This window comes from Anopheles funestus, chromosome 2RL (genome assembly GCF_943734845.2).
Source record: "Anopheles funestus chromosome 2RL, idAnoFuneDA-416_04, whole genome shotgun sequence".
NCBI lineage: Eukaryota > Metazoa > Arthropoda > Insecta > Diptera > Culicidae > Anopheles > Anopheles funestus.
Genome location: NC_064598.1, coordinates 96,942,603 through 96,954,958, shown reverse-complemented (window position 1 = coordinate 96,954,958; position 12,356 = coordinate 96,942,603). Strand labels below are relative to the sequence as shown.

General features: G+C 45.8%; 1 protein-coding gene across 2 annotated transcripts in view; it reads right to left on the bottom strand.

Annotated features, from left to right (window-relative positions):
* LOC125763355 (fibronectin type-III domain-containing protein 3A) overlaps window positions 1-12,356 on the bottom strand; it is a 46,791-nt gene that overhangs the window by 17,275 nt on the left and 17,160 nt on the right. Inside the window, exons 1-2 of one of the 2 annotated variants that reach the window (XM_049426414.1) lie at window positions 9,533-9,783; window positions 2,480-3,641 (exon numbers count right to left, since the gene is read on the bottom strand). The exons of the other annotated variant lie outside the window; for it this stretch is intronic. Coding sequence (XP_049282371.1) covers window positions 2,480-2,990 — 511 coding nt within the window. The 5' untranslated portion in view covers window positions 2,991-3,641; window positions 9,533-9,783. Of the gene's footprint in view, window positions 1-2,479; window positions 3,642-9,532; window positions 9,784-12,356 lie in introns of those variants that run through there. 2 annotated transcript variants of the gene reach the window in all.

The window sequence follows — 12,356 nt, the reverse complement described above, 5'->3', positions numbered from 1 at the left end:
TGCGGTCTGTTCCTTTGCAAACTATTCGCCGCACAATCCCATCACTTAACCCCACGGAGTCATTCGTTCGAGACGTCCACACAACGACAAACGCATCCCGCAATGCTAACCAGTTTCCAGCCATTCCGGTCGCGCGGTTGCTCTCTCGCGGTAGTTGGGCCTTTCCAGTAATCTGCCACTCTGCCATGACTGCCTAACCAACCCACCTACAACGACGCACACACAGCATATGGAAGCCGCGGTGGAATCCAGATTCGTAGACGTGTCACGACCATATATACCGGATCGGCATACACGCATACATTCATCTCCTTGGTGAAGTATGCTATTATGCTTATCATCGTTTGAGATATTTGTGAACATAATAATAAAAAACCTGTTATACAAAATATAACTACCTTTGAGGCTAGTTTTAACAACGCCTCAAAAATGCCTTTACGTTGACGACATCAAGTATAACAATGCACTTTTGTACACAAACACAGAGTTGGCAAACCCCTTGGCTATTATAACAATTTAAAAGCCACTTTAATTTGTCATCAACATCACTTTGGTTTAAGACAAAACCAATAAAATGGTTAATAGCTGCTATATTAACAAAAGTCGTTAAAATTGTCGTGCTCAACGAGCCTAACAACAACTCCACCAAGTCGACAAACTTCACCAACAACTCCCTTATACTACACCATTCCATCTATAAAAACTCACTTAACAACAAAACGTTCTACACAATGTTTTACATTGCTTTAGCTGTAATTAAAACATCACCACACAATGAATTTGTGCTTTTAAACGCAGCAAAAATGCAACCAAATAGTGCTTAATTTAAATAAATATAAATCAAAGTTTTCCCAAGACCTTCTCTTTCGCTGCTAACCTTTTCAAAGAAGGTTAATTGGCGGAAATGGCTGAGGTTAATCCGCGTTTTTTTTTGTGCATTCGTTTTCCGGTACTTCTCAAGCGATTTTTTGTTTTTCAAAATATTATTCACATCAGAACGCATCAGAACCGGGGAGACGTTCGCGAAAGATGTACGCAGATTAAAAAGCGAAAAATTCGCACCCATTAAACACTAAAAGTCTCTCCCAATCATAACAAAAACCAAACCGTGCTTAATTGCATTCGGACACAAGAACATCCTACCATCGGTGTGTCTTGTTTTCTGCGAATTATTACGCGAAACGTCAGATAAAGATGTATTTCTTCCCATGCAGCAATGGTAACAAAGCACCTCATGTGAAGAGAGAGAGAGAGAAAGATTAAGAAACTGCATCCATGCGTTGATGGTTCATTTGAAGATAATTAAAACTCCTCCAACAGAACAGCCCGCGCAACGTCTGAGTCCTAGTACGCGGACCGGCCGAAAGATTAGCAAACATTAAGTCCAGCCGGGTTAAGGTACATCATTGACGCACAGTTCTGGAAATTCCGAGTCCCCCACACACATTTACAGTGGAAGATAGGCTGTATAACAATATTTACATTTCAAGATTGAAAAACCTGAAGCGTTTGGCATGCAAGGCATCATCCTCCAGGAATTGTTATTTATTGTTGTTGTTATGTGTTTTGTACAATTGCTGGAAACAGTTTGCATTCATCGGAATGGAAGTTCATCTGCCACACTTGCCACTGGAGGTGCCGGGTTAATCGCAAAACCATGATTACTCTTAACAAAACAATAATCAGCCTCCAGTCCTGGGGTCGGCAAACAACAGTTTTATATTATTTGTTTTATTTATGATTTGGTATGCCGCTACCACCAAAAGAAGCCTTCTAATAAATCATTTTAAGGTAGACATGACAGACAGACTTCAGCAAAAATGTATGACAACAAACAACAAACACTCTAACAATTACGGCATACGATATCACAAAACCCATTCTTGAAACTGCTGGAAAGTAAATAACTATTGGGTATAAACGTTTGAAGAGAAGTTAGATTGTCAATTTAAAAACATTAAAGTACCAACAAAGTTTCGAAGGTTCGTCACTATATACAAGAAGTCTAATGTAGCTAGCGCAGCGGCAATTCAAATATTCAATAAGATCTTTTCTTCATACACAGTGCTGAACATTCAGATATGGATGATATAGATTACAGATACCCAAGTCATTAAAAGCAAAATCCGACAAATCTTTTCACGGACCAAATTAGAAGTAGGAAACCCCAAACATGATTGTGTTACCAAATTTGAAAACCACTGACACTAGCGAAAAAAAAATGAAGAGCACTCGTAGAGTAAGAAATCAGTTCATGGAGCTGTTGATGATGTTACCGGTATCAAGGGTCACAAAACACATCTCTCATTCATCAGCATCCAAACGTTGTGGGATCGGGATGTCCGGATGTGTTGATAATAGGTACGTGTCTACTAAGAAATTGATGCATCATTGTTTACTACGCTTCTTCTGTACAAACGCGGCTAGCTGTCTCGAAGCGAACTCTCGCGAAATCTAGTGCCGATTCGTCCTATCTTACCGTAGTCATGCACCGGACAGATGTGTTGACCCGGCGGAGGTGATCCATAGTCCGGATGTGGATAGTAGTACGAGTGGTCGGAATAGTACTCGCCGGCGTACGGTCCCGCTGCGATAAAGATGCTGCCACCGGTCGGACCACCACCGTGGCCACCATTTTCACCGTGCGGTCCCGGTGTAAGGTGGACGTGTGGTTGCCCAGGAAGCGGTGCTGGCAGCTGTCGTACGTACTGAAGCACATCGAATCCGTGACCACCGGCATTCGTGCTGGCGTTGGTGACACCACCCGCTCCGCCACCACCACCCGGTCCACCGCCGGTCGCACTACTCACCGATACCGGTGAGTGTTGTTGCGATGAGGGCGAGGGCTGCTGGGACACTGGCTGACCATCGGAGGCCGATGACAGCGAGGAGGTCGAGGAGGTTGGCGTCTGTGCTTGGCTGAGGTGATGGTGGCTGTTGAGATGGTGGTTCGTCGACTCCGGGGAAGTGGACACCGCCCGTCGAACCATGATGGATAAACTCAGCTTCCCCTGATACTATCCAAGGTGACGTCGTCCTCACCAACGAAAAACGGGAGATAATCTGGTCTCTACTCCCACTTGTTCGTATCCTTGTGGAATTGGGGGGTGGGTGGGTTTTACACTTAAGACCCCTTATCGATTTTTTTTCCTTCTACACACTTTCACCCAAAACAAACTTCCACTTCAAACCTTCCTCTTCCACATACGCACATCCACAACTGAGTTTCACTGTACATGCAGCGCTGCGACTCCGATATAGGCCTTCCGGTGTACGCGCCTTTTTCGAACCAGCAACACCCGTTTTGCTTTTATCAACTCTTCCTCTTGCTTCTCTTCTCCACGTTAACACATCAACTACTGATTGGTGAAGGAATTCACTTTTGGGCCAAACCACGGTACCGGCTTTGTCACCTACCTTTTCACTCACTCACGTTTTTTCTCTAGCTTTTGGTGACTGCCTTACTCTTTCTATTGCCACGAGCAAAGTGCGTTTGCAGTTAGGTTTCACATGACGCTAGCCGGAAGTAAGATATTGCAGGACGCACACACACATATATACTCATTAGGCACACTTTGCTGATGTTGCGCTGCTGCCAACTAAACGCTGATGATACTCAGATAAACGGAGCTTGTATACGACTGCAAATGGAAAACTGAACTTCATTCCCTTTGTTTTTTTCTTTCGTTTTACCCCCCTTTTTGTATACGACATACACGCACACACACACACACACACACATTCAAACACAACACATGCTTGACCGCCGACAGTCAACTTCCGTTTCGCAAAGGCACGCGGCGTGGTGGTACGTGATGCGTTTTGTGTGGTTTGCCAGACGCGGAAATGGCCGTTTTCTGTTACTCTGTCTCGCGTCTGAAAGGATGCATATATCTGAAGGAGGGGGTCGCTATCGTTACGCTCAGGCGACATCAATCTGCCAAATTTATCACCCGTGACCCGGGACGCAGTACCAGGAGGAGTACCAAACCCGAAAGCAACCCGAACAGTATTAAAGGAGTGAAACAAAAGTGTATTTATTCCTCACCAAAAGAAATTCTTCACGAAACAAGCCCCAACAAAATGAATACATCTCTCGGCGATGTTGGATATCGCCATCGTACGACGGAGTACACAATTTGCATGGAACTCTTCACACAGTTTAAAGAAACACTTCTCTCGAAGCGAACCAAGACTACCTACTTGACTCAATTTATCTCACTTGAAGCAACCGCCACCGATCAACAAGACATCAAGCTCCTCTTACGCTCGGTATCAATCTTCCTCCAAAATGCCACCAGCTCATCACCCTTATACGGCGATCATCAAACCCGGGGATCCTGACTTCCACAAGAGCATTCAATTGAATTTCTTCCTCCCTGCTCCGGGTTTGCCCTCCATTATAGGTCTTGGCACAATGCTGCTCCATTGAGAGTTCTGGGTGGACTCGCCTCTGACCAAATTTTGGGAAGGTGATCCATCAACGTCCACACCACACGTCAGTGACGTTGTGGATTGAAGTGTCCTGATGATTTCCAGAGTTTGTTGCAAATCAAGACACAACTCTCTTAACCACTTGATTAAAGCAAATCTTTCACTCCAACACTGATAGAGCCTGATGACAGAATTCTGGAACTATCCACACAATTGGACGGAGTTTCGTGTCAATCGCAATGTCGCACATCTACACGATGTGGCGGTCCCGAAAATAGAAATTCCATCACAACCAGCCACTGTCACACATTTGCCTCTTTCGCCGTCTCATGTCAGTTCTCCACGAGTTGATAAGAAAATGGCCCCGGCAAGTGGTATGGAAGTCGATATCTATTTCGCGCGACCAGCTTCACGAGCAGTAAGTGATTCGTTACATTCCACCAAACAACTACGGCTTACAAAACTGAAGCGAAATGAACGCACCACAGTGTGTGCAAAGGAAAGGGACACCAGCGAAATTACTGGCTACGACAAACGCGTATTGTGTTCTGCGCTATGAGCTATGGTGGTCGGTAATTTATTTAATCATAGTCTTCATGCGCCAACCAAAAACACTGCAAGCGTTCGGGTTTTGGGTGGGTGGGTGTGTGGGGATGAGGAAAGAGGTTTTCCCTGTTGCAAAAAATTGTCATTATGCGTTGGTCGTGTAGTTGTCGCTGTTTGCTAACGTTGCTTCTTGCCGGTTCGGTGACTTTTCACTCACTGTTTCTAGACGCAGAAGAAAAGCAACACCAACGCACACACAACCGGAGCTATACTTTTCAGTTGAGCGTCACGTCGTTTCCTTCTCCTTTCTAACTTTCCAAGAGCCGTGTGCAAACTGAGTTTGATTAGGCATACTGATATTGTTCCCCACTTTTTTTTCCACCATTTTGCGCATCGGCAGGAAGTCCAATGCACCCCGAGGTCACCGTTGGGAGGAATTTCCATTCGTCTCAGTTTCCCAATTCCCATTCAAGATTGGCAACAGTGCCGGCGATGGCGAACAAAGGAGACATCCGCGTGTTACTGCTGCTGCTGCTGCCACACATCATGGACGTCATCATGGAGACTGCAGGCAGCGGTAAACCTTAGCAACCGAACCGAACTATGCTTCATGGCTGTTGGGTTCTTTTTTTTTCATCTTCATTTGACTAGTTCACCCCGTCATCTTCGACTACTCCTTCGGTGGCAAATCAAAGCGGAATACCAAAAAGCTTCACCACACAAGAGGCCTTCTTTTCCCTGTTTCTGGGCAGGAACAGTTTCTCTGGCCGCCGTTGCGTTCGCCTTGCGCACAGTATCATTATTGTACGTTCCAAAGTGCAAACTGCACACCGCCAGCTTGCCCACAATGCATCTTACCCACCCCCTCCTTAGCCAAGCTACAATAATAGTTCAGAGGCTCCTTTGAATGCTTTGAGACCTTTTTCTTCGTTCGTGTGTTGCCACCACGACCAACATACATCTATTCCCCACCCACCACTCCCTCTCTATCTTTTTTATGTTTCTCTCTTTCTTTTCCACTCGCTCACACTGCATTTCTTCAATTGCGATTTTGAATGAAAGGAATGTGCCGATCTTGCAGAAAGCAACAAAATAGAGCACACCACGCAACCAACTAACAGGTCCCCACATACACGCACACAGCGTGGGGAAATTAACTTCGCGAAACTAGGCCGCACACACGCTTACAATATGTGCTTGATGTGCGCCAGCATAAAACCAGCAGAAAAGGTCCATACAGGATATGGCTGTATGCTTTTTGAGTGCACCAACAACCAAGTTACTAGCAGCTACTACATCAACTCACTCCTTTTTGGCCGTCTCTACATCTTAACGCTCATCTACAACACTTGCCTTCGTTGAAACCCGGGAAGGGGACTACTTAAAACGTGGCAACATTAATCAAACAGCACAAATGATGCCCCCCCCCCCCCACCCTCCACACACACACACACACACACACACATAATCGCAAAAGAATGTGCAACAGAGAAGTGGAAGAAAAGACATAAACGGGCTCCAACGCACGTACGCACACACAAAGCCGCCTGGCGTATGGAGCAATGGCGACACTTGGGCCACCCCCCCCTTCTCACAATCCAGCACCACACAACCAACGAACTCACACACAGCGGGATCCACCGATCTGTGCCTTTTGCACGACCATTGTGAACTGACTGGACCGGGGACCGCATTGGTGCCGATAGTGAGAAGAATCGCTCACACACGCGATCGACTCACTGGCACTGTGAGCCCACGCAATCTCCCACGAGAGTCACATCACCGTTTCACTCGCTCACTTTAGCGAACGGACTTCGCACGTTGTGACTTGTGGATATACTAAGCGATGATGGGATACATTAACTTAACATGGTACCAAACAACAACATTGCCGATTCGCATGTTTTTGGGGTAGCGAACAGAGTGTTTTTCGTGTGTGTCTGTGTGTGTTTGAAAGGCATCAATAACAAGAACCACACGACAGGAAAAGCTCACCCCTAGACTCGCGCACCCCCAACACCACATGCGAAGCACATCCCCTGTTCGAAAGCTCCGTTGTTTCTTTTGTGATGTTTTGCGCGTTCGCGTACGCGTATTATACATTTCTGAACTGTTTATCTTACTTTGGTGTTTTTTTTAATGCATTTTTCGCTTCGCTTCTTCTTCGCAGCATATCTTCTTCCACGCATTCCAGAGAGCGTGTGTCTTGCGAGCTTTTTCGAAGCTTGTCTCACTCAGTGCTGGATGTGGTAGTTGTGTCTGCCCGACGCAAAATCGCAACAGTTACGTGGCACCTTCTTCTTTAGCCATCTCTTTCCTTTCTACCCCCAGGCAGGGGTTTTGCAAGTGCTTGCTGCAGGAAAGCTTGATATACGGAACGGAGAACTTGGCGAAATCTCAACCAGCCAACACCAACCGGCCAGCGCCAGCGTTCCCCCCTCTCCCACACCACCGGGTGGAGTTTATTGAACTCGCGGCCGCGCTCTTCTCCGGTGCCTTTGGTCTTTGCGTCGTCTTTGCCACGCTTCTTTCTCTCCTTCGGTTGCTCCGTCTGTGCTTCGTGTACATAAAACATCGTGATGGAGCTTTTGCTTCATTTTTGGTGCGTGTGTTGTGTTATTACTTCGCCAGAAATCAGCAAAACATTGGCCAAGGATGGAGACGGGATCAGGGTAGAAGCAACAACCAGAAAAAACTGCTGACCGACTTTATCCGCGTTGTGCTTTAAAATGCAAATACGCACACATGCACAGTGAGAGTTGCAATAATTGGGGATCTTGCTGGTGTATATTTATAGGGGTGGTAGTATTGAATTGAAGTTTAAGAATGTAGGAAAAAAAACCCTTTTTGGGTAAGAAAGCAGGAAGATTATTTTCCTTCGGTGAATCCTTCAGTTCATTCATAACTTCTTTTGGAACACGATAACTTCTTGTAAAAAGCCGAAAAGGAGAAGAGAGAAAAAGAGAGAATAAACGCGACACGCATCTCGAGGGCGATTCTGTATTGCAAACTAAAGTGAACTGTTTAATCTCACTTTGTTTTAATTATTTTCCAATCCACACAACCAAACAACCCCTTCTTTTTCCCGGTTTCTGCAACATTCCAACAAATATGCGCGAACGCACACAACTACACCGAGCGCAGCTTGCAGTCATACACCAATACACACTCACACATTTAGCCAATAGATTCTTATTCATTAGTGTGGGAAGGCAAATGGTAGGGCATGGGTGGGAAGGGAGAAGATGAAAAACGCGAAAAACGTCAACCACCTCCTCCATCATTGAACCCGGCACACATACACGCACAGACACACACAGAGAAGTACACATTTATCCAGCACAACATCCCACACAACGCAGCTAGCTATCGTTCGTGATTCATAAAATCGCGTCGAAGAGCAAAAAATAGTACAAGAAACATGATCATGATCACCATCAACCACAACCACAAGCCAACTACTAAATCCCATCATTGTCGCAACATTCATCCTACCACGGGGGGTGGAGGCTGCTGCTGCTGCTATCCCACCCTCTCACCTTTTTGCATACACCACCACCCACCCCCACACTGTAACCGCTGTCGTGGTCCAAAGGGGGGGTTGTAAGGAAATTTGCATGAATGACTTCGATTTAATAAGAAAATTGGTTAAGAAAAGAACACAACACAACAATGAAGCAAACGTTCGTTTCACCTTCACCCGACGCTTTTCGTCCCACTCTCTTTTTTTGTTGTTGTTGCTGGCTGAAGCTGTACCGATCTTTAAATGCCACATTCACTACACTAGCTGTACACACATACACACACACACTGAGAGGGAATCGCTAGAGCGAGCATAAATTGCTCTGGCAGTCCACCCTTTTTCTCCAAACTCCCTTCCCCCCCGGGGGGAGTCTAAGCATAACAATAGAGCGCACCGTAGAAGGGCCCCAAGTGGTGTAAGTCATAATTTCACAACCCCGAACACAACATTGGAGCGGCACACCACCAGCGAATGGTAAAAGAAGTGAGCAACAACAACTCTTCCCCCTCTTCTCCTCCTTCCACCCCCTTCCTGCCCTTCTATACCTTCTTGTGGACAATCTCTTTTTTCTAGTATCTTCTGCAAGTGGTACGAGAAGCTTCATGCACAAACCCATAGCCGAGTGTGGAGTTGGAGTGAATGCTTCTTTTTTTTGCGCATACAGCAAGCGCAAACGAAGTAGCACAACAAAACCCCCGAACGACTCGGAGATGACTTGACTCCCGAAATTCCTCCGACAAAAATCCCCAACAACAAAAAAATCATTCATTAGCATCATTCACATTCGCTAAAATACGAAGTTTGGAAGCTGTTCAAGCTTAAAACGACACGCGCCTCATTGCTGGGACCGCACTGATACAATGCTGATACACTTTTGACACAAGGCACGGATCTTTCACCCTTAAAGAAAAGCACACATCTTCCTCTCTTATCACGCGCCCCTATTCCTCTCTTTAGTGATGAACGAAAATTCCAACAACTACAACAACAGAACAACAAAAAACACCCCAAAAACCGATCGAACCTTACTGGAACCGTATTTCGACTCGACAACGGTGAACGGCGAACGCAACTTTGCTGATGCGCGCGCGTGTGAGATCGCGAGATGTTTGAAGTGCCACGAATACGGAATTCACATCCCACCGTCAACTCTGGCCCCGTTCAAGTTGCGATCGTCGCAGGCTCTCGCACGACTCGTTCGGGCTTCACACAGCGTGGTGACGCGTCGTCAATTGCCACACACAAACACACACTGTCAGCAGCGGTCGGATTTTCTGCTCTCTTCGCTCTACCGTGCGCGCTCGAGATCACCAGCCCTGTTGGTGTTTCTATTGATCCGTGTACAGCATCTCACGATCATCTCACTCGCTTTTTGGTTTTTTATCGATCCGCATCGAGGGGAGAAACAGTTTGCTGTTGTTGTTGCTTTAGGTGCACTGATCGACTCACGAAATTCCTGCACGGTTTATTCCTTCCCAGGAACGACTACTACAACTACAAACGGGCGACAACTAAAAATTCCCCCCACCTCAAAACGACACTGGGAAATCCAAATCGAATCATCGAGTCGTGCTTAATGTAAACACACATGCAGTCTTTTTACCACCCATGATTCGTGGCACGTACGGCGGGCAACGGGTGTGTTGCAAAGGCAACAGAAGCAACCAAATGCTCTTCTCTTTCGGCATCTGGATAAACATCCGTGTGTTTCCACACCTCATTATTTGTCATCGCAAAAAAACACGGGTAAAAGGAAAACAAAATTTAACTACCATACGAGCATCAATGACAGCGTAAAAGAGCTGTCCTGGCAGGTTGTGAATTTGATAAATTCTAAGTCAACAAATAGTGTTACCTCGCAAGACTGCACAAGAAGAATTTCTAAAGTGACAACTGTGGCAATATAAGAACTAGAGTAGATTTTTGTTGTTTACTTAGCGGGTTCTCTTTGGGGCGCTCGAATGGATCCGTCCGCTGGCGTATGGTCTTTCAAAACGATGGACCGTGGTTCGAATCTCATCTAGACCGTCGCCGTTGTTGTGTTGTGACGGAAAGAACAACAAGTAATTGAGAAGCTTCTTACGGCTATGGTCGTTTCCTTCAGAATTCCAGAAAAATCCTCCAGATTTTCCTTCAAAAGTTCCTCTAAGTTATGAAGAAAAAGGAAACAAAGTGCCACATGCCACACATATTTGACATCGCTCAGGTCTGCCACAACAGTTGCCACCACCAACAAAAGCAGCATCGAAAGATAAGAAAAACATACCCAGCAAACAAGCAACAACTACAACATTAAAACCAAGCCAACTGTATAATCAACAAACTTTGCATTTGTGTTTTTTCTTGTTTTCCCTTTTTTCATTTTTGTCTTCTTGCGTTACATCTGTTTGTCTGTGTTGTTTTCCTCCTCTGTATTATATTCTGCTTCTTTTCTATTCCTCCTGTAGTCACTTATCCTATGCTTCTTAGCAGCATTGGGTGTTTTTTTGTTGTTTTGTTTCTTAGATGTTGCTCTTATCTTTAAAGCACTTCTCAGCTTCTTAGCTTTTCCCGCTTTTCCGGCTTGACATTGTTTCCTTTTGTTTTTTTTTTGCTTTCGGACATTTCTGTCTTCTTTCTCTTTCTCTGCATACACACACACAGCGGAATTTTAGCCACAACATAGAGTTGGAAATGTGGATCTGCTTTCACATCCCGCCGTGTAAAGAGAATTTAGCGCGTGTATATGTGTGCGTGATGAAGATGCACTTGCCTACACTTGCATAGATGCATCACGGAAAGGGAAGGGACGAATGCTAAAAAGAGCAAGAGAGAGAGAGAGACAGACGAAAGGTCTCTACTTTTTAAGAGGGAAAACTTCATTTTCAGCCACTCGTTCCATCGTCAGCTTGTAGTGAGATGAGGGAAAACTGGCATAAAAACCTCTCAGCTCCCAAATCCCATCATGTTGGGCACCACTCGAAAGGAAAAAAAAGCACACACACATACAAACAAACCGAGAGGTCAACTTCCTTACAAGTGTGCAACAGTGTGGTATGAATGAAACGAGAAGAAGAAAAATGGCAAAATCCAAAGCTTGGGGGGAGGGGGGGGTCCACCAACAAAACATCATCGTTTTGAAGAAAAAAAAAACATTCAAACTGCTGCCCATTGCTTTTCCACGTCTCCAAGTTTGCGTGTGGCATTGTGTGCGTGTGTCTGCAAATTTTTTTTTATGATTTCACGGGGGAATGCACTCAACCACCTCGTCACTTTCGGAGGGGTTGGGGGGATTGGAGACGGGAGAGAGTATGGCAAGAAGCAGGAGGGAGAGAATATGTATTTATGCACAGCTAATGTTGCTGTGTACAGCGAAAACGAAAGTTCGACGCGCATTCGATCGATGGCCCTCTCCCCGGTACCATTCCGGACCGATATACACCTAGTGGTCTACATTCCGAAACAGACAGCAACCACCTCCCCCCCCACCCCTCCTTATCTTCCACCTCTTTTAGCGACCCCATATACCCGCATCTTTTTCGACGGAGCTAAACCTCCAAAGCACAATAATTGTTGCAATTATCCATCGGGCCTCTTTGGCTCTTGTTTTCTTATGCGCTTGTGGTGAGTTTCAGGGGGAAGAACAGAGGCAGGAACGGATGGAGGGGAGGGGGGGCTAGGGGAGATCGATGATTCTTCTCTCGTTGGCAATTGCAATGCGCTATTCCATATATCCAACTGGACAACCTACATCAAAACAGCAACCAGGGGTGGGTGGTGGGGGGGGGGAGGGAAGAGGGGAGAGACAACAAACAAAACTTTCAGCGTGGAATGATAATCACTGCAGCAACGGAACTGCTGCACGGTGTTTAGA